This window comes from Crotalus tigris, unplaced genomic scaffold (genome assembly GCF_016545835.1).
Source record: "Crotalus tigris isolate CLP2741 ecotype Arizona unplaced genomic scaffold, ASM1654583v1 scf7180000024350.909852, whole genome shotgun sequence".
Classification (NCBI taxonomy): Eukaryota; Metazoa; Chordata; class Lepidosauria; order Squamata; family Viperidae; genus Crotalus; species Crotalus tigris.
Genome location: NW_024100519.1, coordinates 241,166 through 268,498, shown reverse-complemented (window position 1 = coordinate 268,498; position 27,333 = coordinate 241,166). Strand labels below are relative to the sequence as shown.

The following is a 27,333-nucleotide window of genomic DNA, read 5'->3' as shown; positions in this document are numbered from 1 at the left end:
CTGGCTTAGATCTCAGATCCCTGGTTTCATTTCGTTCTGTTTTTCCTTGGACCCTTTCTTCTCCTCCACTGGGCAGTTGTGGGCCTCAACTTCTAAATGACCACGTGGCTGTCCCCAAATTTACTAACGTTGGGTCATCAAGTTGCAGAAATCTTTCAAAGTTTGGGGTCTGTTGGGGAGAGGAGGGACCTGAGGTTGGGGGGAAAAAAAAATAGTTGGTCCCTGATTCAGGAAGATGTATTCCGTTTGGCTCTTAGCTGTGGAGTGAATAGTGAGATTCCTTGATAGTCTGTGGCATTTAATTGGTGGGGGAGAATGTCTCAAAATCCAGACAACGAAGTTCGGTTCAGTTGAGGCAGAAGGAACCATAGCTTAGTTGAGGAATGGTGTCCACCATCTTGCAGATTTTGGCCTCCCGTTGCAGAGACTTAATGATGACAGTGCAACCGATTGGTCCACTCTACGGATTCTCCCGGCACAATTCTATGAAAGTGGCTGGCAAAGAAGTCCCATGGTGTTAAACAAGACTTAACTTTTAAATAAACGTGAATAGGCTTGAGGCTGAGCGATGTAGTCCTGGCTCCTGGCCGTAGTTTTTTCTACAGTCAATCTACCTGTGTCTGTAGGACTTTTACACCAAGGAAATAGACATAAGATGATAATCTTGGGTAACCGTGTTTCATACGTCCATGCAGAAGTTAGTTCTTGGACCTAAGGAAATAACAACAATAGAAGGGACCTTGGAGGTCATCTAGCCCAACCCCCTGCTCAGACAGGAGACCCTATACCATTTCAGACAAATGTCTGTTCTGTCTCTTCTTAAAAACCTCCAGTGATGGAGCACCCACCACTTCTGGAGGCAGGTTTTTCCACTGGATAATTGTTTTCACTGTCAGGAAATTTCTCCTTAGTTCTAGGTTGCTTCTCTCCTTGATTAGTTTCCATCTGCTGTTTCTTGGATACAGCCAATTCCTGCAAAATGTATAGGTCTGAAACCTTGATTCTTGCAATTGGCCCATTTCTTACAAACACAGTTCTCAAATACCTAGGTTTTCCTGGACTTGTCTCAGATCTGTCTGCAGATCTGTGATTAAAATTCAGTAATTATTATTGAATTTTAACTATTCAATTATTATATCATATGCCCATAGGACAAAAACTGCAGAAAGAAATCAATTCTTCAAAACGAAGGGGCCGAGAGCTAATCACTCTAATAATTGGTGTAAGAGATTTAATGTTCAGGTATCGGACTGCCTTCTCTTAAAGGATTTTTAATTGGCTATTTTTTTTTAAATTAAACATTCAGGACGGTCTTAAATCTTCACCTATTAGTAGGTAGCCAAAATAATTCATGAAACAGTAAAATTAAGTTTGTAACGGCTTGACAAATAAAAGCAATCCGTCTTTCTAGCAGATGCATGCAAACTGAACTCTCCATAGTCTGTTCTCTAACTGAATTAATAGTTATGTTACCAAGGTTACTCTTCCCTGCCTGGCTTGCAAAATAACTCAGGTTTGATCACAAGAAAGCTTCCCATCAAGTTAGGACTGAGAAGCTGCGACAGGAGGCATCGCTCTGAATCTGTGACCATGAATCATAGTTCAGCTGTGGTTTACCCTAGGATGTCCTGGTCGTAGTGTAACTGCAGACTATGGCTTAATCAGTGAGCGTTTTTTATATTAAAAAAAAACACCAAGAAAGTCCAACTAGACTTTTTGGAAAAAGCAGTGTGTGTGTGTGTGTGTGTGTACGTGCACGTGTATGTTTGTATTGCTTTTTTTAAAGGGCTACTGGACTTTCTTAATGGTTTTTTTTTTTTTAAAAAAAATGTTTTGCTTCTCATCCAAGTTAGATCTGAAGAAACTTCTTGGATGAGAAGCAAAACATTTTCAAAGAAAACACCAAGAAAGTCCAGTTTTGGGGGAGGAGAACCCCCCACCACCTTTGGGATTTCTCATTTGACAATTGGAGACGGCCGCCTCGTTTAGTGGAGCATGCCCTCCATGTAGGCTTAGCGTTTTGTGCAAGTCAAAACTACAATGGCTAATTTATTCAACTGACTCTAGATTTAAAAAAAACCTGGTGGATTAGCCAGGCAAATCTGGACCATAACGATTGGGGGGAGAGCAGTTGCAAGGAAGGTTGAGATCATTTACCTGGAAGCCATCCAGGTTAGGTAAGGCTGGCTTAGCGTGATGAACAAAGAGACCCTATTCATGGGAACCGCCATAGGGAAAGAGATTAAGGACGGACATATACTGTATGTTTGAGATAGAAGGACGTTCCGCTCTTTCCTGGTGCTAAATTGAGTTATTCTGCTTCCCCTGAAGGGAGGTAGGGACAGCTTGGGCAGGAAAGTGCTTCTCCGTGAGCTGTAGTTAGAGAAGAGTGTGTCTCAACCAAGACAAAAAGCATTTGTTGGTCTCCAGGACAATTCCAGGTTTGAATGAGATGGATTTCTCCCATCCCTTCCCAGCTGAGATCATTTGAAGCCTTGGCCCTGACACTCTGACTTCAGGGGTCTTCAAACTTGGCCCTGGTATGAGTGGTGGACTTCAACTCCCAGAATTCCTCAGCCAGGCACGCTGGCTGAGGAATTCTGGGAGCTGAAGTCCACCAGACATACCAGAGCCAAGTTTGAAGACCCCTGTTCTACTTCTTGCAATCGGGATTTTGCTGAGTGCCTGGTGGTTCATCCACTGCTTGCTTCTTGCCGTGATTGTGTCTGAACTTGGCTGTTTTCTTGCAGATGTTTCCTTGCCCAAACTAGATAACTGTGAGTGAAACATCTGCAAGGAAACAACCCAGCTCAGAGAGCACAAAGGACCCCTCTTCTCAGCCCTGAGCTACAAATATTCACCTTTATTGGCCCGTCTCAATCTCAAGAAGGCAGAATGTCTTCCTTTTGTGGTATATCTGCATTGTCCCCTAATGAAGGGCCCAGATGGAGCTATGGTGTCTCATCTCAGTTGCTTCGCCAAAGCTTCTCGTACCAAGAAAGCTTTCTCTCTTCTCTTCTCTTCTCTTCTCTTCTCTTCTCTTCTCTTCTCTTCTCTTCCCTTCCCTTCCCTTCCCTTCCCTTCCCTTCCCTTCCCTTCTCTTCCCTTCCCTTCTCTTCTCTTCTCTTTTCTTCCCTTCTCTTCTCTTCTCTTCTCTTCTCTTCTCTTCTCTTCCGTTCCCTCCCCTCCCCTCTTCATTTCATCCAACAGAACAAAATCCTTCTCCGTTAGCATATTCTAGCAAACTTGCTATTATTCCATTGTGGTTCACATGGGAGACTATATAACATAACCAACGTAGCTTCTTGAAACCATGGTTTGAAATGTAGTATCCATTATGTCCCAACAGGGTGTTTTTGACTTTGAGTCTGGTGATAGAAGGGCGTAATTTTTGTGAGTGACACCTCTAACTGAATTCCTTCTCAAATTCCAAATGTTGACATTGTTATTATTATTTTTGACCCGTTATTGAAATATTTTTGGTGTGTGTCTATGACTTGATACGGAGCCACTGTGACATATAAATGCCCAGAACCACAGCAAACTGGCTTCAGGTAAGTTTACTAACCCGGGATCCTGTTCATTGATGGTTTCTCATTTTGGACATAATGGCAGAATTATGGTTAACGTGGATCGGGTTCAGTTCTCCAAAGGATGCACGCGTGAATCCATCTCTTGTGTTTTTTTTAGTAACCAAACCTAGATTGTTGGCTCCAAGTCAGCCTGTGGTGTGTTTTAACCCCTTTAACTAGGTTCTTTTGGTTTGTTCAGAGTTGCTGATCTGCCTGCTTCCCATAACCTTCATGTCCCTCTTATCAAAATCTGTTTTTTTTTAATCGATTGTTAATTGATCTGTAGTTCAATTTCCTTGTATACAGGGGTCTGGCTGAAAGCCTGCGTCTTTCTTCGTTGTGGTGGTTTTTCTCTTCTAATTTTTTTGTTTAGATCCCCCGCACTCGGAAAGACCGGGCAAGACATTTTAACAAAATACAATGCTGTTAGCCGGGACGTAAATTATCTTGTGCTGTACTAGTAGTCCTCAGCTTACGACTTCAGTTTAAGCAAGGGGGTTGTTAAAGGAGTCACCTCTGATTTTATGACTTTTTATGCCTAGGTTGTTAGCAAATGACTGCAATTAAGTGACCCATGTGGTCATTAACCAAATCACACACACACACAGACAGACACACACACTGGACACCACTTGTTAGAAGCCAACTGGGAAGGTCCCAAACGGTGGTCCTGCAGCCCTTGCAAAGGGATGCCGGTTGCCAAGCGCCTCAAAGTTTGATCCGGTAACCGTGGGGAGGTTGCCGCGGTTGCAAGCCCGGGTACCGGTGCAAAGTCCCTGTTTTCAGGGCCATTGTGACTTTGGATTGGTCACTAAATAAATGGTGGTTAAGTCGAGAGTTACCGGCGTGGTTCTGTTACGGCGTGCGCGGTGCTGGGAGTAAGAAAGCAGCTAAGAGAAGATAATCAGGATGGCTTCAGTTGGTAATTTTTAACAAATGAATTAACTTTAGCAATTGGGGAGGCTGGATCTTTCCTTCCTTTCTTTCTTTCTTTCTTTCTTTCTTTCTTTCTTTCTTTCTTTCTTTCTTTCTTTCTTTCTTTCTTTCTTTTTCTCTCTTTCTCCTTCTCTATTTTTCTCTCTTTCTCCTCTCTCTTTTTCTCCTTCTCCCTCCCCGTCTCCCTCCCTCTTCTTTCTTTCTTTCTCTTTCTCTTTCTTTCTTTGTTTTCTTTTTTCTGTCTCCCATTTCCTCCCTCTCTCCCTTTTTCTTTTCCTCTTCATCTCCCTCCTTTCTTTCCTTTCTTTTCCTTTATTTCTTTCTCCTTCTCTCTCTCTCTTTCTCCCTCTCCCTCCCCATCTCCCTCCTTTCTTTCTTTCTTTCTTTCTTTCTTTCTTTCTTTCTTTCTTTCTTTCTTTCTTTCTCTTTTTCTTTCTTTCTTTTCTTTTTTCTCTCTCCCACTTCCTCCCTCTCTCCCTCCCTCTTTCTTTCTTTCTTTCTCTCTCCTCTCTTTCTTTTTCTTCCTCTCCCTCCCCTTCTCCCTCTTTCTTTCTTTCTTTCTTTCTTTCTTTCTTTCTTTCTTTCTTTCTTTCTTTCTTTCTTTCTTTCTTTCTTTCTTTCTTTCTTTCTTTCTTTCTTTCTTTCTTTCTCTGCTACGGGAAAAGCTGGACGGCCACACACTGTAAGCCAACAGGGCTGTGATTATCTTTTTTGCAGTTTTATCCTGCAGCGTACCAGCACTGACTCCTTGGCCTCAGCTTTGTTGCTAAATGTCGCTCAACTGTGCCTCCTCTCCACTTTCTTGTCACTTCCAAGAAAACGGGTGGGGTAGGGGGGGACCAGGACCACCGTAACCATGGCAGGCCAGGCCTCCTTCTTCTAAAGCCAGTGGTTCTGGTGGCTTTTGCAGAGCTCCGAGTCCAGTCTCAAGAAGAAGCTGATGAAACGGAAGGGGAAAACGGAGAGCCCGTGGTTGAAACCCACCCGGAAACGGAGGCGGAGGAACAAAAAGAAAAAAACTAACCTGATAGGTAAGGGAGTTGGACTGCTCTTTATTATTATTATTATTATTTTAAGTTGCTTCTTTATCAGAGACCTCAAGGGAAGGGATCGGGCAATGATGCTTTCCAGGAGATGCCAATTGGCAGAATATCTGGAAGCTACAATTTGCCTCCCTCTCCAGTCTCAGCTGTCAAAGAGTTTTCTTCTCTTCTGTGAAATGGAAACGGACCTTTGTTGGCCCTTCGGTTTACGGGGCAAGTTTTCAGGATCAAGGGCCGAGGAGCGTTGCGTGTGTCACTCTGTCTCTGCTCTTTCTAAAAGGACAGCCTTACCAGACCAGGATGGTTGGCTTCAAGTGAGCCTGTGGTTGTTTCATCCCCTTCAACTAGGTGCTAGCTAAGAGATCATCCAGGAACTTGGGGGCTTCCTGGATGATCTTTTCCAGAAATAGAATAGCCATATCCAGATGTTCAGCTCAGAGGGGTGGAGGAGCAGCTGTGTCCATCAATATTTCTATAGCTGGGCTGATAGGAGAAGTTGCCGGTTGAGCTGGATCGTGCTTTCCTCCACCTAGGAAATTCTCCTTCTGAGACCATACGCTGGTGGTTTTGCTGGTTCTTCCTTCAGGAGAAGCGTCTGTGTCCCTGAGGTGATTCGGGACGACAGCTCAGATATCTAGGATCGTTTCCTAAGGGCCACTCCATCCGTCGGGAAGGCACGGAGTGGTCCACAGGTCAAACATCTGGATACCTGCTGCAAGGGGCCCACGCTTCCTTGCTTCTCAACGCGTAGGGCCACTAAGCTCTGGTTTCTGATTTCCTTGCAATTGTTCGGCCTCTCGCGCGCTCCCTCCGGATGGTTGCTCAACTATCATTTTTATTTTTGAAAGAGCGACGGTTGTGCCATCCACGTTGCCAAAATCATTGGGATTTTTTTGCCCTTCGCCTTGGGCCCAGTGGCAGCCGGATTGAGCAGAAGGAAGGGCCAAAGGATGGGGCAGGGGACCACTCAGCTGGCCCTGGGTGCCCTGGGCTTGTTCCCAGGTGGCAGGAGAGGGGAAGGGCTTTGCGTCTGTCTGTGTGTGTCTCTTTGTGCATGTGTCTCTCTGTCCGTGTGCTGGAATGTGCGTGTGAGAGAGATGGAGGTGCAAATGGAGAAGAAGCGTGAACTGGTTCCCACACGTTAGTTTTCATTAGCAGGCTCCGCCTTGCTGAATAGGGAAGCTGGGATTGGCTTGCAAGCAGCTCTATTTGCCTTCAGTCCCATGTCTTCTGCTCCATGGATGGTTGGCTGGTCTGGTGGGGCCTGGCTCTTCAAGGCTCTTGGCATCTGAGTAGGGTGAGCCAAGAGGAGGCCAGCTCTTACCTTCCTCCTTCCCTTTCTCTTTCTCTTTCTATTCCTCTTTCTCTTTCTCCTTCCTTCCTCTTTCATTTCCTTCCTTTTTTCTCTTGCTGTTTTTTCCTTCTTTCTTTTTTCCTTCCTTCCTTCCTTCCTTTTTCTCTTGCTGTTCTTCCTTCCTTCCTTCCTTCCTTCCTTCCTTCCTTCCTTCCTTCCTTCCTTCCTTCCTTCCTTTTTCTCTTGCTGTTCTTCCTTCCTTCCTTCCTTCCTTCCTTCCTTCCTTCCTTCCTTCCTTCCTTCCTTCCTTCCTTCCTTTTTCTCTTGCTGTTCCTTCCTTCCTTCCTTCCTTCCTTCCTTCCTTCCTTCCTTCCTTCTCTTGCTGTTCCTTCCTTCCTTCCTTCCTTCCTTCCTTCCTTCCTTCCTTCCTTCCCAGAGGAATTCCTGCCCCTAGTGCTGTGCAGAAGCACTCAGATGCCTCCAAAAGAGAAGCTAACCCCCTTGCTTAAACCTGCCCGGTAGCTAAGAACTTTCCACTGTGCAACAGGAGAAGGAGATCTCCACCCCACCCCACCCCCCACCCACCCAAGGAGATCAGCCTCCGTGGGCCCAGCGGTTGCCTTTTAATTGTTCTCTCCGCATCTGTATTTACCGATCCTTCAAGCAAGCGGGTGTAGCCTGCCTACTGTCTGCTAGCGATGAATCTGGCCTTTAAAGAGAGAGGCACATGCATCCTTCTTTCCTGGCGTGCTCAATCTACATGTCTTTCAAAACCAGGCCCTGAATCTTACAAGCCCCCTTTGGGGAGCGGAGAAGGAGCCGAGCAGGAGAACAGCATGGAGTACATGGAGGTGCCCCTGCATTCCTTGGATCTTCGGGTGAAGGGCGTTCTGTCTTCTTCGCAACCAGAAGGTGAGTGTGTCAAGCGTCTAAATATGGCCATGTACCATTTTCCTTCTTTTGTTTCCTTGGATTCATTTCTCTATATTAAGATGATGCCCCCTGGTGGATGCTTAATAGGGAGAAGGAGAGCTGGCTGGCATCCCTCCAAAAGAGATTGTGTGTGTGTGTGTGTCACAGATGGATCCAATGGAGAGAGCAGCAGTCTAGAGACCGAGTGGATCTCTTGGCCCAGCAACCTCTGGAGAAAGGAGGGAGGTGGGGCAGAAAAGATGCTTGGGGGATCCTCAAAGGGGACTGGAAACATAGGAAGGACGGTTGCAGGAACTGGGCACGGCGAAGAGAAGGAGCAGGGGAGATAGGATAGCAGTCTTCCAATATTTTTTTGGGGGGGGGTCTCATGAGAGGAGGGGGGCCAGCCTGTTCTCCAAAGCACCTGAAAGCCAGACAAGGAATAACGGATGGAAACGGAGGGAAGATTCAACTTAGAAATAAGGAGGAATTTCCTGACAGTGAGAACCACCCACCAACGGAAGAGAAGTTGTGGGACCTTTATCACTGGAAGCTTTCAAGAAGAGACTGGACTGCCGTCTATCAGGAATGGTGTAGGGTCTCCTGCTTGAGTGGGGGGCGTTGGACTAGATGACCTACAAGGTCCCTTCCAACGCTTGTTATTCTATTCCATTGAGGACCAGGATGCCGCAAAGCCACTCAATTCACTGGCGGTGTCTCCCGATAGCTTCCAACCCTGGTTTCTTCTTCTTTGCTCTTCTGCTGACCAGGATTGGCCTTTCTTATCCAACAAAGCTCAGATCCCACGAACTTCTATGAGCTTCCTTGGAGCCTTGTCTATTTTGGAAGAGCAGAGCGAGCTTTTCCATCGTTTTGCTCAACCAGGGAGCTTCATCTGGCTGCTCCGTCCGCAACCTCTTTGCCCAAGGCGGCGTAGCTTCTGATCTTCATTCCGGGAGACACGGTTTGCCCGGCTGGCAGGAGAACCTGGTCATGTTCCTTTAGAGCCCAACCGTGGTCTTAGTCCCTGCTCGAGATGATGGGAAAGGTTTCTCTCCTTTCCCTCTCATTACAGCTGTGACAAGGCAGAGTGCATTGATTGTGAGAAACTGGGGCACCCACTCTTTGATTTCAAACAGCAGTTGCTGAGCACCTGCTCCGGGGACCAGGGGAAGAGTAGATTAGTTTAACCATTCTGAGCAGCAGCCAAGGTTTCTGAGTAGGCTGATGGCCAAATGTAGAAGGCCATTCCTAGCTCCGATAGCTGGGATGAAATCCAAAGGTTGCCTGTTCTTGTCCCTCTGGAAGGCTGCAGATGTGTAGATCCAATAGAGGCACTTTGAAGCAACCTTGGATCTTTGGAATGCGTTGGCCAACACTTCTAATCTGCCAGACAGCTGGAGGACAGCAGAGCTAAACAGGAACCTCACTGAATTTGGAGCAAATGGGACATTTCTTACAGTAAAGAGTCTGCCAGGTGCCATCATAACAACAATAACAACAACAACAATAATAATAACAACAACCACGTCTGCCTATCCCAGGTCCTTGGTAAGGACTCGATAGGTAGACAAAATGCCAAATCCAGTCTGAACATCTGGCTGACTATGCGATGATCATAATAATAATAAGGTGGCATTATTAGGAACTGCTTCCATCCTGGCCCTTTTATGACTTGTGGACTTCAACTCCCAGAATTCCTCAGCCAGCATGGACCATATAAGCCAGGGGTCTTCAAACTTGGCCCTTTTATGACTTGTGGACTTCAACTCCCAGAATTCCTCAGCCAGCATGCCTGGCTGAGGAATTCTGGGAGTTGAAGTCCACAAGTCATGAAAGGGCCAAGTTTGAAGACCCCCTGCTCTATCCCATTTCAGACAAATCCAATCTCAAAAACCTCCAGTGATGGAGCACCCACAACCTCTGGAGGCAGGTTGTTCCAATGATTAATTGTTCTCACTGTTAGGAAATTTCTTTTACGTTCTAGATTGCTTCTCTCCTTGATGAGTTTCCATCCATTGCTTCTTGTCCAGGCGCTTTGGAGAAGAGATTGACCCCCTCTTCTTTGGGGCAGCCCCTTAGGGTAGCCTGCTCTGTCTTAACCTTCTGTTGGAATCTCTCTTTCCCTTTCTTTTTTCTCCCGCAGGTCTTTCTAATGGTCCTGGAGCAATGGAAACAGAATGTCTCCAAGAAGTGCCTCTTTGTAGCTGCCGGATGGAAACCCCAAAAAGCCGGGAGATCACCACACTGGCTAACAACCAGTGCATGGCCACAGAGAGTGTGGATAAGGAGGTAAGGTGCCTTGATATGGGAAAACCACCCTTTTCCAATCCATTTTCTCTTTTGGGGGATGACTTTTTGCACTTCAATCAGGCTAACCCACTCTTTGGCCAGGAGGCTCGCCCTTCCCTCAGGTAGCCAAGCGAGAGGAGGCAGAGATGTGGCATCCACGGATGGTTTACCCCCAAACGCATTGCCCTCCCTGGGCCTCCCCTTGTCCCAGGGGGCTTGGCTGGTGGGATTTTGCTGCCCGCCGGCTGTGTGAAAAGAGCTGCCGACACACCATTTCACATAGTTCTTCTCTTTCACGTCCGTGCGCTAGCCAGAAATCTCTTTTTCCTCTCTCCCTCCCTCTTCTTTCCCCGACACCCCACCCCACCCTCAGCTGAGCCGATGCACCAACCGCGTGCTGAAATACGAGCTGATGCGTGCCTCAAACAAAGTCCAGCTCCTGGTGTTGTGCGAGGACCACCGAGGGAGGATGGTGAAGCATCAGTGCTGTCCTGGCTGCGGCTTCTTTTGCATGGCGGTAAGCATCGCCTCTTTCCAGAGACAGTTGCCCTGTAAGTTTCCCCTTTCTTTGGGCAACAGATAAAATAAGAATAAGGATTTTTTTTTAAAAAAAAATACCCCAAATCCTGGAACGGCGATTAGAATAGAACAATAACTTTATTGCCCCTTTGAACGTACACTAATCGGCATACCTTAAAATGAAATTCCGTTGCACGCAGCTCTCCAAGGGTCACCACGACATAAACAGGACAAAAATAAAGAAATAAACACAGAATTATGCACGTACCCACATATGTTATATGACACAGAGAAACAACACACTCTAGTTTGGGTTATGGATACGTGCGCGTGGCGAGAAAAACGAACGAGTGGCAGTCCAAGTGGATCCTGGCTTTGATGTTCTGGTGCCCAAGCCACAGTCTCTTCTTAAAATAAAATTGCTTACTGGAAGCAGAGGGTAAAGTAGTCCTCCACTTTACAACAGCTCATTTAGTGACTTAGGACCGTTTTTCACACTTACAATCCTTGCTCACCGGATCAAAATTCAGACGCTTGGCAACTGACTCATATTTATGACGGTTGCAGCGTCCCGGGATCACGTGATTTCCCCCCCCACCTTTTGCAACCTTCTGACAAGCAAAGTGATTCCCTTCACAGCGGTGGAGAGAAAGCCGTAAAGTGGGGCCAAACTCACTTAGCCACAGACATTCGGGGCTCAGGTTTGATTGTAACTTGAGGACTACTTGTGTTTTTTTTTTTTTTCCCCCTTTGGCCGTTCCTTCCAGGGCACTTTCATGGAGTGCCAGCCGGAAAGCGGCATCTCTCACCGGTTCCACAAAGACTGCACTTCCCACGTCAAAGGCATGAGCTACTGCCCCCATTGTGGGGAGGAGGCCTCCAAGGCGAAAGAGGTCACGGTGGCCAAGGCAGACACCACCTCCAGCCTGCTGCTGACCTTGGAGCAGAAGAAACCAAGCGCTTCAGAAGGAAAGGCCGACACGACCACTGGAAGGTAAATCCTGGCTGGAGAGACTTCTTTCTCCCACCAAAGCTTAGCTCCTTCATAACTGGAAGGAGAGCAGGAAGAGGAAGGGGTGTGTGGCTTTCTCCAGTTGTTGGACCTTCCCTTCCCTTCTTCATCCTTCCCTCACCACCACCCCCCTCTCATTTTCTTAAAATCTTTATCTCTTTCCACTGTGGAGGGAGGAGAACAAGCAGTTTCTGTAGGCAATCTCCTTTTGGCCTGACCCTCCTGTGCCCCCCCTCCCTCCACACAAGTAGAGAATTTGGAGAGTGATTTCAAGAGACTAAGCTGTTTTGTTCTTCTACGCATCAAAAGCAATGCGATAGCACTGGCAGCCGGAAAAGGGTCAGGCAAAGGAGAGTTTGCCTGCAGAAATAAGTTTGCCTTTGTTCCCCTATCCCGCCCGCAGAGGGGAGAGACTGGAGAGAAAGGGATTTGAAGAGAGGGAGCTATTTGTGTAGTGTACCTGTGGCTCCCAGTCCCAGGCTGCCAATATAATGTGTAGAAGACAGACACTCAAGCACTCCCAAGTTATTGGTGGGGGGGGGGTGGTTAGAAGGCAAACAAAAGCCGAAGGTGTGAAACTGGGTAGTTTTGAACGTTTCCGACTGGAAAGTACGATTGTGGCCACGTGATTTCCCAACTAGCGACTTGCTTCGTTTTGCAAAATGAACATTTGTTGGGATTTTGTTCTCTTGGGTTCAGTTTCGGCGGGCCTGCCACGCAGCAACCTGAAGAAGTCAGACCTGAGAACTTGTCCACTGAGGTGTTCGATTTGGCCGGGACATCGACGTTCCCTAAGCCGGCCCCGACTGGCTTACCTCAAGGGCCGGTTAAAGAAACATTGGAGAGTGCCTTGATTGCCCTGGATTCAGAAAAGTAAGCAACTAAGTTGGATGGAGCTTCTGTTCTATTGTGAACTCCGGTCCTGCTTGCATCATGGAAGGTCAGCATCTCCTGCGTTGGCCCGTTGTCCAGACTACCCTGGTTAAGGTGACCACATCCAGCTAAGCTAACCAAATATTGATGTTTTCTTGGTGGGAATCAAAGCAAAGTTCTTTGGGGGGAAATCACAGAATCCCACGTCTCCCATTCCAGGCCTGTGGCTTGGCTTCCATCTCTTTGTTCCTCATTCCCAGCCCAAAAGTTCCAGCATTAACTTACCAATTAAAATGGAAGTGGTTCTGTTAAAAATAGCTGAGAGTGGCTGTCAGCTACAAAACAGCAGAGCAGAGAAACGGTATTGATGTTCCTACAGATTTAAAAAAGAGGCGTAAAATAAGAGGAAAGAGGATTTTTATTTATTTATTGTTTTGAGTGTTCAGAAGAAATGGATATGTTTTCTTGTTCTTTTTCTTTTGAGAGGAACAGTATCAAAACCAAAAGCATCTTTTCCTGTGAAGGGACTATTAATAAAACAAGAGAGAGAAAACAAACACAAATGACGGCTCTGACGAGTAGCCACTTGGAGTTAACTCTTCCTCTGCTTTCGCAGGCCCAAGAAATTGCGATTTCACTCGAAGCAGCTGTACTTCTCAGCCAGGCAAGGCGAACTTCAGAAGGTTCTCCTTATGTTGGGTGAGTAAAATTCCTCCCCACCCCCCACATTTAACAACGCACATTGCAATTAGTAGAAAGTCTTCTTTTTTGATGAATGGGTGTGGTCACGATCTTTCGTGACAGTGAGAACAGTTAATCCAGCCAAGAACTAAGGAGAAATTTCCCAACAGTGAAAACAACCAGGAGAACGACTTGCCTCCAGAAGTTGTGGGTGCTCCATCACTGGAAGTTTTCAAGAAGAGATGGGACAACCACTTGTCTGGAATGGTACAGGGTCTCCTGCTTGTGCAGGGAGTTGGACTAGAAGACATCCAAGGTCCCTTCCAGCCCTATGATCCTGTCATTCTAAGAAACCAGCTAAAGATGTTCTGGAGAAGTTCTACACTCTCCTGAAGCAGGATGTAGGCAAGAGAAACTTCTTCCATGCATGCAAGCAATGTTCCAATATTTTAAGGGTCTGCCCCAAAAAAGGAGGCAGAACAAGACGCAATAGATGGAGACTGGTTTACTGTTTGATACCCTTCTCTTGTCTCCTCTTGGCACTCCCCCCTCCATAGGTACAGGCAGTCCTTGACTTCTGACTGCCATTGACCCGGAATTATGGATTGTGTATCTTGCCGATTGTTAGGTGGATCATCCCACGTCTTGCAGCTGTTGGAACTTTGAATCATTAGGGGTCATAAGTAGCTTTCTTGGGCTCTGTGGTAACTTTGAACGGTTTGCTAAGCAACTGGTCATAAGTGGGTTTTGTTTTCCCTCCCTCCCTCCCTCCCTCCTTTTTTTTTTTTTTGCTCAGTGGATGGGATCGATCCCAACTTCAAAATGGAGCACCAGAGTAAAAGGACGCCTCTTCATGCAGCCGCAGAGTCGGGACACGTGGACATTTGTCACATGCTACTTCAGGTTCATCCGTAATTTTTTTTCTAAAAAAAAAAAAGTGTTTGTCTCCCGACTGGGTGTAGGTTCCCTTCTTTTTCCTAGAGAACCAAATCAATTGGGGATATTGAGCATCTGTTTCTTTCACTCAAGAGATGCTGAGTTTATTCTAAAAGTAATAAAAGGTAGCAGATTCCAAGTCTTTGGTGGTTGAATGGGCAAGTTTAGGTTGGAGGATCTTGCAACCACATAGACAATAGGATGCTTCATCTGGGCCCATAATGCTCGCCCTGGCTATTGGCTCAAGGGTTGAGGAAGATTGAGGCTGGGATGGAATCAAGTAGACTTGCAACCACGTAGACAATAGGATGCTTTGTCTAGATCCATAATGCTTCCCCTGACTATTGACTCAAGGGTTGAATAGAGGCTGGGGTGGAGTCAAGTCGATTGCTTTGGATTTTCTGCATGGGAAAAAAAAGTAATTAAGAGTTAAGAGTTTGCCAATAAAGGAGAATATTTGTAGCTCGGGGTTGATATGATGGTTCTTGTGCTCTCTGACCTTGCTTGTGTTCTTGCAGACATTTCATTACCCAAACTAGGTAACGTTATCAGGACTACCCTTCAGTTAAAGAGTTGGTTCATTCTAGCCAGCATGACCAAGTGGGTTGGGGTGCCAGATCAGGACCACGGAGAGCTGCCTTTGAATCCCCAGCAAGCTGCCAAGCTCTCTGAGGATGGCTTAGTCTGACCTACTTGATAGAACTGTTGGGAAGAAACAGTAGAGTAGCAATGCATCTCTCGGCTTCTCGAAAAAAAGAGAAAGAAACAGTAAATTCCACAACTGCAATGTCTTTATGGATTCTGTGCAGCCACAGGACCCATTTTGTTGTTGTTAGTTGTGAAATCGTCTCTGACCCATCACGACCCCATGGACAACGTTCCTCCAGGCCCTCCTGTCCTCTACCATCTTCTGGAGTCCATTGAAGCTCACGCCTACTGTTTCAGTGACTCCATCCAGCCATTTCATTCTCTGTCGTCCCCTTCTTCTCTTGCCCTCCATCTTTCCCAGCATTAGGCCCTTCTCCAGTTAGTCCTTCCTTCTCATTAGGTGGCCAAAGTACTTGAGTTTCCACTTCAGGATCTGGCCTTCTAAAGAGCAGTCGGGGTTGATCTCCTTTAGGACTGACCAGTTGGATTGCCTTGCAGTCCATAAGGAGCATCAGTTGTACATATCCACAAGTCCCTTTTTTTTTGTAGAGTAGGTGGTAGCGTCTGCACAACACCACTAAAGCCACAAACTGGCAAATCTCCTTTACCTTTTAGCACGAGGCACGAACCCCATCAGAATGTTAGGTGGGGTTGCTTAAGCAACTAGCCTGTTAAACATATGTAAAAAAATGCTAACTGTGGTTCTTCCTTTGTGTTCTGGGTCTGCATGTTACCTCTGGACAGGCCGGCGCTAACATAGACACCTGTTCTCAGGACCAGCGGACCCCCCTTATGGAAGCAGCAGAGAATAACCATCTGGAAACTGTGAAATACCTCATTAAGGCTGGAGCACTGGTAGACCCCAAGGTAATGCTTGGTTTGCTTTCTTACAACTTCCACAGGAGCCACACGGGGGTGTGAATCTTGGTTTGCAAACCACCAGTGGCGCATTCGGCTAACCTGCCAAGCCAAAAGCTTCTCAGCTTAGTATCAAGTGGGAATCAGTCAACCATCAGTTGGGTTGAAGACCTCAAAGTTGCATTGCTGTTGATGTAGCCATTCAGCCCTAGATCCCTACCGAGAGAGAATAGAAAATAGAGTACAGAACAGACTAGAATAGAATAAAAGAAAAACTTTGTTGTCATTTTAAATGTACGCTTTTTAAAAATAATTGTAATAGAATAGAATATGGAATGGAATAGAATAGAATAGAATAGAATAGAATATGGAATAGAATATGGAATAGAATAGAATAGAATATGGAATAGAATAGAATATGGAATGGCATAGAATAGAATAGAATATGGAATAGAATATGGAATAGAATAGAATAGAATAGAATAGAATAGAATAGAATAGAATATGGAATAGAATAGAATAGAATAGAATGTAGAGTAGAATAGAATAGAATAGAATAGAACAGAAACGTTAATGTCGCTTAAAATGTACAGTAATCAGCATACATTAAAATGAAAAGCATTCAGCTCTTACAAGATAACCATTATGCATATACCCACATTCGCACACATACAGTATATGACACACAGAAACATCACAGTCTGGTTTGAATGTCTGGTGAAAAATAAATAAATAAAAAGAATCCTGTGAGTTTACAAGACGGATGGCATAAGGAACAAAGCCGAATCTAATAGTCCTACTATAGATACTTCAAAACCTCCTCCCAGAGGGGGAGCAACAGAAACAGACCGTGAAGTGTGGGTGTGGGTGTGTCTGTGGGGTCTCTAACAATGCTTGGCGCTCTTAAGCACATAACAAGCGCTTATAAGCTTCTTATCATCTTCTGGGCTGTCCTTGCCACTCCTTACCTTACTTCTCTCTGAGGCTCTGCTGCTATGAAACCACAGAGGGATGGCAGTTGGTGAAAACCTTTTTCCGCCCTGCCTCTGTAAAAAGTGGCCAGGAGCAGGGGGAGAAAGCGGAGAGTTGGGGTGTGCAGCGCATCATGCGTTCGAAGTGGCTCTGCCATGCCGCTTCATGCTTTTGAGTCAGGAGCTTGGATTTTTCGGCCCGTTGACTCTCTTAGGAATGGGGCTGGCAGCTTCCTAAGCAAGCTGATGTTAAAAAAGCAGGACAGGAGTGAAATGACTTGGCTGGCGATAGATCACCAGGCAAAATTTATCTGGCCCAAAACCCAGAGGCTTTGACGAGCTGTTTTATCCCACCGTCCGTGTTGCTGGGTTGTCCTCGCCTTCTAGTCCTCCTCCCGGCGCTGCTGACCCCTCCACCTCATCACCTGTCTTTGGTTCAGGATGCTGAAGGATCCACCTGTTTGCACCTGGCAGCCAAGAAGGGCCATTACGACGTGGTGCAGTATCTCCTGTCTAACGAACAGATGGATGTCAACGGTCAGGTGAGTGACTTTGCTTCTGACGGGGGCCTAACATTTGTCCGGCCACCTGTTCCTCTTTTGCTAGAACAGCTAGAACACGACTTTTAAGTCAGGATAGAGCTGGAAGGGACCTTGGAGGTCTTCTAGTCCAACCCCTTTGCTCAAGCAGGAGAACCTGTACCGTTTGAGACGGAAGTGGCCGTCCAGTCTCTTATTAGGCTTGATATAAATGTAATAGGAGCAAGCCAAAAGGTAACGGTAGTAGAGACCCTTAGGTTACACACAGAGTAATGGGAGGGACCTTGGAGGTCTTCTAGTCCAACCCCTCCCTGCTTAAGCAGGAGACCCTGTACTGTTTGAGACAAGTGGCTATCCAATCTCTTCTTGAAAACTTCCAGTGTTGGAGCACTCACAATTTCTGGAGGCAGGTTGTTCCACGGATTAATTGTTCTAACTGTCTGGAAATTTCTCCTTAGTTCCAAGTAGCTTAGTTTCCATCTGTTGCTCCTTGTCCTGCCTTCAGATGCTTTGGAGAAGAGGTGGACCCCCTCCTCTTTGTGGAAGCCCCTCAAATATATTGTAACACTGCTATCGTGTCGTTCCTCGTCCCTTTCTCTAGACTGGCCATACCCAACTCCTGCAACGGTTCTTACAACTTACGGATAAATGTACAACTGATGTTCCTTATGGGTTCTGGTGGCTGGGGCGCCAATTTCCCCCCCTCCCTGCCTTCCTCCCCCCAATCCTTTTCCAGTTGCCCAGCTTTCAGGAGGTGGATGGGAATCAGCCCAGAAAATTCTTTTGCCTTATCTGTCCCTGCTCTGCAATCCGTTATAGCCAGAATTAACGAAGCCCACGCATCCTCGTTCTCTCATGCTTGCAGTTGCCTTGCAACAAAGCCATTTCAGGTTGTTCTCTGAGTCACCCAAAAGACATTTCTCTCCCCCCTCCCTCCCTCTCCCCCCTCCCCCTTTCTCTGTTTGGCCTTCTCTAGGCCTTTCCAACAGAATCGGGACAGGGTGAAAAATAGGCTTGGCGCGGTGGCAGGAGAAGAATGGGCCACCTATATTTGGCCTTCAGCTATCCAACGACCTTCTTTGTGGCCTCCTGAGCCCTTACAGAGCGGGCTGGACTGAAAATGAGGGGTTTCGGGGGGGCTGCCTTTATGCAGAGTTGTCCCCCATGGATGGCACAAAGCATCACCAAGCAGCCAACAAATACCCTAATTAAGAAACTACCAGCTCAGGCAAACCAGCTAACAGAAAACAACAGCCCAATCCAGGATCTGCCAAGTCCTTTCCCACCAACACTGATGGCATATAAAATAAGCGCAAAGCCCACTCCCTTCCTAGCACTGATGATGTTACCTAGTTCGATAATGAAACGTCTTCAAGAAAACAACCCAGGTCAGAGAGCACCAAGGACCCCACATCTATTGATCAGAAAGGTCACAAGAGAGGGATGCCTGCCTGAGCAGGGGGTTGGACTAGACCTCCCAGGTCCCTTCCGACTACCACTCCTGCTCCTCCTCCTCCTCCTCCTCTTCTCCTTCTCCTCCTTCTCATTATTATTATTATTATTATTATTATTATTATTATTATTATTATTATTTCTTCTTTGCTTGGCAGGTGAATGTCCTTCTAAACAAAAGACTTGGTGGGCCTTTCAGTTTTCTAAAAATAATGTCGGGGTCCACCTAGTCTCTTGCAGTCTCCCCCCTACCATAATATTCCAGGTCAGACCTTGGCCTCTGCTCAAATGGTGTCCCTTTGTTCCCAGGATGACGGAGGCTGGACGCCAATGATATGGGCTACGGAGTACAAGCACGTGGAGCTGGTGAAGCTCCTCTTGGCCAAAGGCTCCGACATCAACATCCGAGATAACGTAAGTTGGGTGGGTCTGACCCCCTTCTTATTTTAGGGATCACCCAGCTTAGACCTAGAGAACCTGGCTTTCCTTGGTGCCTGCAGGAGGTGAGGCTCCTTCTTCTGTATGTCTGGATATTCCCAGTCATCCAGGTTCATGGTTGACTCAAACATGCTTTTTTAAAAAGGCAACTGGACTTCGTTTTTCCTTGAAGACGTTTTGCTTCTTATGTGAGAAGCTTCTCCAGTGCTTACTGAATAGTGGAGAATGGAAGGATTTATATTCCTGGCAGTCATCTCGTCATCAGCACTGTCTCAGAGCTATTGGGGCACTTGGGGGGTTTACCTGTGTCCTCAGGGTCATCTGAGTAGTGCAGATGGAGGTGGAGCCTTCTTGGAACTGCTCAAAAGAGGCTGTGTCGTAAACAGGAGATAGGTGGTGTCTTATCCCTCCCCCTCTGTTGAGAGAGGGCTGTTTCGTTTTGACCTAGACGGCCTCTTTGACCCCTCTCTTTCAAACCAGCGGTCCTCTTTGTGCAGAGTGTGGACTTTGCTGCCCTCAAAAGAGTGGCCTTCAAATGCAGATGGACTGCCAAATCTTCTCCTGATCTCATTGGGTCCTCCTGTGCTGTTGCCCTTCAGTGTTGGACCAACTGAGGGATCCAACTGATGAGAAAGCAAGCCTCTCCTGATGTTCTCCATGATTGCGATCTCACTCAAGGAAGGGGGAGAAAAAGAGGGGCTGGCTTCCTTTTTGATACAAGAGTATTTCCCCTCCCAAACATCCCTTCTTTTCAAGACAAGAGAGGGGGAGGCTGAACTTCAGAGAAAAGCTAGAAGCTACCATCCTTAACACTCCAGAATTAATCCCTTCTCCGCCCAAGGGAATCAGCTCTTGCAACTTGCAGGGCCGGAGAGAAAGAGGAGGAGCAGAATGAAGTTGGCCCGCGGGCAACCTCTGCCCGGGCACCCAGCCTCACTCACGTTCCCCAGCTTTTCCTTTCTCGCCAGCCTCCCTGTTGGTCTAGGCTGGCTGCCCTAGAGGGATGTGTCATCTGGTGAGCTCCAAAGGTTTCCCTAACTCCGAAGCTTTTCCCTCTGCGTCTGTGGCATTTCCCCCCCCCCATGCACCCTGAGTGTGCTGTGCCTTGCAAACAAATGAATCATCAGTCCTTGAAAGGGGAGGGGGGGAGAAAGAGATTGGGTCCTCCTCCTTCTTCTCAGGGAGCTTGGATGTGGCTGTTGCCGGGATCTCCCTGTCTAGGTGAAAGAGAAGAGCTGAGCCTTCTAAAGAAGGCAGCCCACAGATTGTGGAGGAGGAGGAGGATCTTACACGGGGTGTTTCTCCCATGTGTCAGGCAGTCTGGGTTGCTTCTTCCCACTTCCCCCAATCTCTCTCTTCCAGGAGCAGAATATCTGTTTACACTGGGCTGCTTTCTCCGGCTGCGTCGACATCGCTGAGATCCTCCTGGCTGCTAAATGCGACTTACACGCGGTCAACATTCACGGGGATTCCCCCTTGCACATCGCAGCCCGGGAGAACCGCTACGAGTGTGTGGTGTAAGTACAAAACTGGGGGAGCAGCTTGCTCCCCCTCCCATCCTCGTTAGTTTCTTTACTTCTGTATTAAATTAAAACCATCCATCTCAGTTCTGGGGCTGTTTACAACAGCTTAGTAATCAACCCCCCCCCTCCCCCGTAGAAGTGCACGGATAAAGGTGTAGCTTAGAAACTCAAGTTCACACATTACAAGTAAAAATGAAAAAAAAGAATCAAAGGCCAAGAGGTTAACAAGGCAGGCTGCAGGAAATCTGGAGCCCAAGGCCGTTCAAATCAATACAGGTTTATTGCATGCTGACCCTGTCTAGAAGAATCTGAACGACTAACCATCCAAAACAAATTGGTGGTAGGTAAGAATCAATGGAATTCAAGGTGGGCTGGACTTGTGGGCGCAAAGAGATTTGAGACAGACGATGGCCATTCATAGTTCAGATTCTTGTAGAGAGCATTAGAATAAAGGCTTCCCTGTCCAACTGTGTCCAACTCTAGGCCATGGTGCTCATGTCTGCTTCTTAGCCGAGGGAGCCAACATTGTCCGAAGACATTTTCCGGGGTCATGTGGCCACATTGGCTATATGCCAAAGCCACATGAAATGCTGTTACCTTCCCACCAAAGTGGTACCTATTAATCTACTCGCATTTTTATGCTTTTGAAAGCTCAGTCAGTAGGAGCTGGAGCAAGGAACGGGAGCTCACCCGTTGCACAGTGCTCTGGTCGCAAACCTTTTTCCAGCTGACAGGTTCAGTGTCTGCACACGCTGTTAGCGTACAATAAACCTAGATATTCATTTGAGCCATGTTGGACACCTGATTTCCTGCGGTTGACCCCGGCTGGATGCCGCTGGCCCCGCCCCTTCCTTCTTGGTGACCTTGCCCTTTCCTTGCAGCCTGTTCCTCTCCCGCGGCTCTGACGTGGCCCTGAAAAACAAGGAGGGCGAGACTCCACTACAGTGCTCCAGCCTCAACTCTCAAGTCTGGGTTACTTTGCAGATGAACAAGACCCTGAAAGAATCAGCTCCAGAGAAACCCGCCCAGGTGGAGAAGATACTAAGCAGGTGTGACAACCTGCCTTAAGTTCCAGGCCAACAAAAGTTAACGCTGCCTGCCTTTCTCCCATTTCCCCCCCCCCCCAAATTTGGAGAGAAGCCCAAATTTTTACAGAGGGAGGCTGAGCTGCTAGGTTTCCCCCACTCAAATTGGGAGGGCATATCCCTTGAAAGGGAAATTTGAAAAAGGATCTTTGCCAAGCTGAGCAGAGGGAGAAGTACCTCTGATTCAGCCAAATTCTTTAAAGAGCAGAGCTGCCAGCTCTCACCAGTAACCTTGGTGGGTGCTTGCAGCGGTGGATTTTCAGCAACAGCTCCTGCCAGCAAATTTGTCAGATTTGGGGCTGATTGATTTGGTTGGGGATGGGCAGCCAAGCCAAGCTTTCATGAAGGGTCCTTGGTGCTTTCTGAGCTTGGTTGTTCTCTTGCAGACTGTATTACCCAACTAGGTAGCCTCTTCAGGGCTAGAAGGGGGAGAGAGAGCAAACTCATTCCCTTCTAGCACTGATGATGTTGCTTAGTTGGGTGATGAGACGTCTGCAAGAAAACAACCAAGCTCAGAGAGCACCAACGCTGGATGCGGTAACGGGCAGGTTTTAGAATCTGGATTGAATGGCCCGGAGGCTCCTTTTTTTCCTGACTTTAGAATGGAGCCTCCAGACGCAAGGCTGTATGTTTCACCCATCTGCCTGTGCGGCTTCTTGCTTTTAAAGCAATCCCTTCTCTTCTCCCTGCTGTGACAGAGACATCGCCCGGGGTTATGAGCGGATCCCGATTCCCTGCATCAATTCTGTGGACAGTGAGCCCTGCCCTGTGAACTACAAGTACATTTCCCAGAACTGTGTGACTTCGCCCATGAACGTGGACAGGAATATCACTCATTTGCAGGTGCCAGACTGGTTACACTACTGTGTGTCCCCTCCCTCCCTCCCTTCTGATTTTGATGTTATAAACCTCCTCTTCCTCTTCCTCTTCCTCCTCCTCCTCCTCCTCCTCCTCCTCCTCCTCCTCCTCCTTCTTCGTCTTCTTCGTGATCGTCTTCTGCTGCTTCTGCTTCTTCTTCTCCTCCTCCTCCTCCTTTTCATCTATCTTCTCCTTATCTGTCTACGTCTCCTCTTCTCCTTATCATCTATCCATGATCTACTTAAATCTCAGCTCAATCTATCTCCTCCTCCTCCTCCTCCTCAGGTTTACCTCCACTCCTCTATCTGCCTTTCAGGACTCATAACAGCATCCTTGCTGGACATCTCCTGTCCCCCCTCCCCCAGTGACTCTGCTTCTTGTTTCTTTGCTTCCAGTACTGTGTGTGCATAGACGACTGTTCCTCCAGCAAGTGCATGTGTGGACAGCTCAGTATGCGTTGCTGGTATGACCGGGTAAGGATTTGGGGCAGGTACTGTCCTCTGAGGAGATTGGGGGGGGGGCAAAGGGGGCGACAGGCAAGGGTTACATGATTCCTCTCCCCTTCCTTCCGGGCTACCCCGGATCTCCTCTCTGGACGGCAGGAAAGCACAGTACGGAAAAAGCAGGGTTAAACAGGGCTGATTTTCCCATTTGTTGTCCTGGCGACCAAATCTTGGAGAAGATCTCAAGCAAGAATTCAGACAATTAAGTGGCGAAAAAGCCAGAAGAGGGGAGGAACTGATCGGCTAGGCTGGAAAAAAACCATCAATATTACCTTTGATTTTTTTTTTTTTGTTCTGCCTAAAATATTTGGGCCCTGCAGCCTTGATCGGATGGATCATTTGTGGGACCTCTGCCGGATCACAAGTTGATCCTCTGCTCTGGTTTACGTTCTTCGGCCAGTGACACACAAACCGAATTTGAATCATTTGTGTAATGACCTCTTTGCGCAAACGATGTCGATTCATAAATTGTAGCTGCCTCCTTGGGTCCGTGCTGGGGACCGGGGCTTTATTTTTAACAGGTAGTCCTTAACTTACGACCGCAGGGGAGCCCAAAACATCTGTCCCTAAGCAAGCGAATTTTGCTCCATTTCTTCGACTGTTGCCACAGTTGTTAAGTGAGACACACAGTCGTTAAAGTGAATCTGGCTTCCCCATTCGCTTCGCTTGTCAGAAGGTGGCAATGGAGGATCACTTGGATCCCCCGCTCCCCCAGGACATGGTGATCGCATAAATACGAGTCAGTTGCCAAACGTCTTGAGTTTTGATTACGTGACCCTGGGGTTGTAAGTGTGAAAAACGGTCCTGGGTCACTTTTTTTCCGTGCCCTTGTCACTAAGCAAACTCTTGTAAACCGAGGAGTAACCTGGACAGGCAGTCCTCGATGTCAGAATTAAGTCATCGTGGTCGTAAATCGGGTCGCTATGACCGAGCCTGATCTGGCAACCTTTGGGGGATGGACGATGTCCAGAGGCAAACCCAAGGATCCGTGAAGTGGCGGTTCCACCATATTGTGGCCTTGAGATGGCTGGGCTGACCAGATGTCCAGCTTGAACTTCCCTTTCCCCCCCCCCCCCCCGGTGCAGGATGGACGGCTGCTTCCAGAATTCAACACGTCTGAACCTCCGCTAATTTTTGAGTGTAACCACGCCTGTTCCTGTTGGAGAACCTGCCGGAATCGGGTGGTGCAAAACGGACTCCGGTGAGATGCTGGGATGTCCCTTTGTCCGTTTGCAGCTGGGGAAGTCAGAATTAAGAATTATATCTAGTTTAAAGTAGAATAGAAATAGAATAGAAATAGAACAGAACAGAACAGAAATAGAAATAATAGAATAGAATAGGGAATAGAATAGAATAGAATAATAGAATAGAATAGAATAGAATAGAATATGAAATGGAGAGAATAGAGTGGAGTGGAGTGGAGTGGAATGGAATGGAATGGAATGGAATAGAATAGAGCTGGAAGGGACCTTGGAGGTCCTCTAGTCCAGCCCCCACTTAAGCAGGAGAGCCTATACAATTTCAGACAAAATGACTGTCCAGTCTCTTCTTAAAAATTTCCAGTGATGGAGCGCCCACGATTTCTGGAGGCAACTTCTGTTCCACTAGTTAATTGTCCTCACTGTTAGGAAGCTTCTCCTTAATTCCAAGTTGCTTCTCTCTTTGTTCAGGACAAGATTGCAACTTTTCCGGACGAGGAAGATGGGCTGGGGTGTAAGGACAATGCAAGACATTCCACTGGGGACCTTTGTGTGCGAGTAAGTGCCTTGGTTTTGAAGCCCCGGGGGACCTAAGATGACCAGCCCAGAGGGATGACCCAGCTTCCAGAGGAAAAAAGGGAGAGAAACCTCTTCCCTGTCCCATGACAGTTATCCTGTGGCAAGATAACGGCTAATAAATCTGACAAATAAACAAAAGTCCCATTGGGTCTTTGGCCACCCAGTCGCCAAAGGTGGAAAATCTCACCTCAGCAGTTTCCAGCTGCGCAGGCATTAGCTTCCTGGATTCCCCAGCCCTTTCTGAAAAATTTGGGGAGTTGAAATCCGTACGTGGCCAAAATTGGGAGATCCTTTTTTTGTCACACTGCTTTCCTCTTTTAAAAAAACACACGTATTGGATTTTACATATTATACAGACTTTTTTGGGGGGGGGTGTATCCTGCAGATACGTCGGAGAGCTGATTTCTGACTCGGAGGCCAACGTACGTGAGGAAGATTGCTATCTTTTCGACCTTGGCAACAAGGTAAGAGTAGTGTGTGCGTGTCTGTCTGTCTGTCTGTCTCTCTCTCTCTCTCTCTCTCTCTCTCTCTCTCTCTCTCTGTGTGTGTCTGTGTGTGTGTGTGTGTTTTAACTTGCTAAGGACTTCAAGGGCGAGCAGACGTGCTAAGATGAATTCTCCACACCTTCCTTCCGTCTTCCGTTACACTGGTTACACTGGGCAGAGACACGATCGTTTGAGCTGCTGTGTGAAGCTCTTCTCGCCTTTTGGACCGCGGGGCTCCCGTGGACCGGGGGGGGGCAAACGAGCTCCGAGGATTGGGTAATGGGTCTGGAGAGAAGGGGACAGAAGAAGATAAGCCTTTCCAGGCTGCTGAATGAGGAGAAGCAGAAAGACGAATCTTGATTGAACGAAGGGACTTTTCTTGGAGCAGGATTGGATAGATGACTCCACCAAACACAAACCAATCTTGGCCTAGGCTGTCCTCTTGGTCCTGGAAGACAAGCAGGACTGCATTCCATAGTTTTATACTGGTTTCCACTGGGCTTTTAAAAAACACAATGATTGTGGGGTCCTTGGTGCTCTCTGAGCTGGGTTGTTTTCTTGCCGACGTTTCATGACCCAACTAGGGAACATCATCAGTGCTAGAAGGGAGCAGGGGGTATAGGGAGGAGGAGCAGAAGGGGAGGAGGAGGACTATGGGGTCCTTGGTGCTCTCTGAGCTTGGTTTTTTTTTTTTTTTTTGCAGACGTTTCATGACCCAACTAGGGAACATCATCAGTGCTAGAAAGGAGCAGTGTTTGCACGAATGTTGCTACCTAGTTGAGTAATGAAACATCTGCAACAAAACAACAAACCCTACAGTTTCCCCTCCCCCTCCCTTTCTCCTCCTCCCCCTCCTCTCCAGACACCATGCTCCCTTCTAGCACTGACGATGCTAGTTGGATCATGAAACATCTGCAAGAACCCCCCCCCCAGCTGAGAGAGCCCACCGCATACGGTTATATTGCGTGTTCCAGTAATAACGCTAAGAACAGTACAATACACTTTGGTTCACCTTGCCTCGCAGTTGGAGCGCGCAACCTGAAATAGCATCGTTGCCTCGAGTTTGGGTAGCCTTATCCAATTGATGTACCGACAAACAAGGCCTCTGCTTTTTGCACAAATTGTGTGCTGTCCGAACGAACAACGTCTTCCAGAGGTGCAGTTGAAGAGGCCAAGAAGTTCCCTTGGCTTCCGTCGGGGAAGCGCACGTCGCTTCTCCGTGCCTTCCCCTCCATCCTTCCTGCCCCCTTTTTTGTAATTTCATTTGTTGGCAAGTAAAGCATCCTGCAGGCCTGGGTCTCCTCTAATTGGATTGTCAGGTTCAATCGTCTGAGTGGGAGGAGGAGAAGCCCGAAGCTTTTGAGTTTAAGGAACATGAACATTGGCTTCCCAGCTGCACAAACTCCTGCTAGGATCCTTCTTCTGGCTACTGAGTGCTTTAGGTCCCGTAAGAATGTGAAGAAGCGTTGACTAGGTGTACACAACCCCTGGGCCAACTTAGTAATTATAAGGCTCATTCATTGTGTTAGCAGTTCTCCCTGTCTAGCCGTATGTCCTTCAAACTGACACTTTCCAGATGTGTCGGACCTCAGTTCCCACAATCCCCAGCTGGAACGATATGGTGGATTGGGGTGACTGGTGGTATGGCTCAGGTTGAGGTGGGCTTGTCTGTTGGTGGCACTCAGCTGAGTTCCTGAAATGAACAGCTGGTTTATTGTGGTTGTACATTCAGAGAGAGGTGGGATCCTTGGCGCTCTCTGAGCTGACAGACGTTTCATTACCCAACTAGGGAACATCTTCAGGGCCAAGAGGAAGTAAGGTGTGTGGAGCGGAGGCACAGAAGGAGAAGGAAGAGGAGGAAAAGGATTGTGGAGTTCTTGGTGCTCTTTGAGCTGGGTTGTTCTCTTGCAGATGTTTCACGACCCAACTAGGTAACGTCGTCAGTGCTAGATGGGAATAAGGTTTGCTCTCTCCCTTCTAGCACTGATGATGTTCCCTAGTTGGGTCATGAAACGTCTGCAAGAAAACAGTCCAGTTCCAGAGAGCACCAAGGACCCCACAGTCCAACCCCTAATATTCTATAAGCCAGATGTTTAGTCTGGGTTTGGCATTGTAATCCACTCGT

General features: G+C 47.4%; 1 protein-coding gene across 9 annotated transcripts in view; it reads left to right on the top strand.

Annotated features, from left to right (window-relative positions):
- Positions 1–27,333, top strand: part of EHMT1 (euchromatic histone lysine methyltransferase 1) — a 71,235-nt gene that overhangs the window by 40,557 nt on the left and 3,345 nt on the right. For all 9 annotated transcript variants that reach the window (XM_039327051.1, XM_039327050.1, XM_039327047.1 and 6 more), the window contains 18 exons: positions 5,419–5,539; positions 7,623–7,757; positions 9,904–10,049; positions 10,423–10,566; positions 11,336–11,562; positions 12,280–12,453; positions 13,070–13,152; positions 13,931–14,037; positions 15,463–15,585; positions 16,988–17,089; positions 18,848–18,952; positions 20,339–20,493; positions 21,381–21,548; positions 22,283–22,427; positions 22,838–22,915; positions 24,031–24,146; positions 24,616–24,702; positions 25,109–25,187. In XM_039327051.1, the coding sequence (XP_039182985.1) occupies positions 5,419–5,539; positions 7,623–7,757; positions 9,904–10,049; positions 10,423–10,566; positions 11,336–11,562; positions 12,280–12,453; positions 13,070–13,152; positions 13,931–14,037; positions 15,463–15,585; positions 16,988–17,089; positions 18,848–18,952; positions 20,339–20,493; positions 21,381–21,548; positions 22,283–22,427; positions 22,838–22,915; positions 24,031–24,146; positions 24,616–24,702; positions 25,109–25,187 (2,295 nt within the window). The remainder of the gene's footprint in view (positions 1–5,418; positions 5,540–7,622; positions 7,758–9,903; positions 10,050–10,422; positions 10,567–11,335; positions 11,563–12,279; positions 12,454–13,069; positions 13,153–13,930; positions 14,038–15,462; positions 15,586–16,987; positions 17,090–18,847; positions 18,953–20,338; positions 20,494–21,380; positions 21,549–22,282; positions 22,428–22,837; positions 22,916–24,030; positions 24,147–24,615; positions 24,703–25,108; positions 25,188–27,333) is intronic.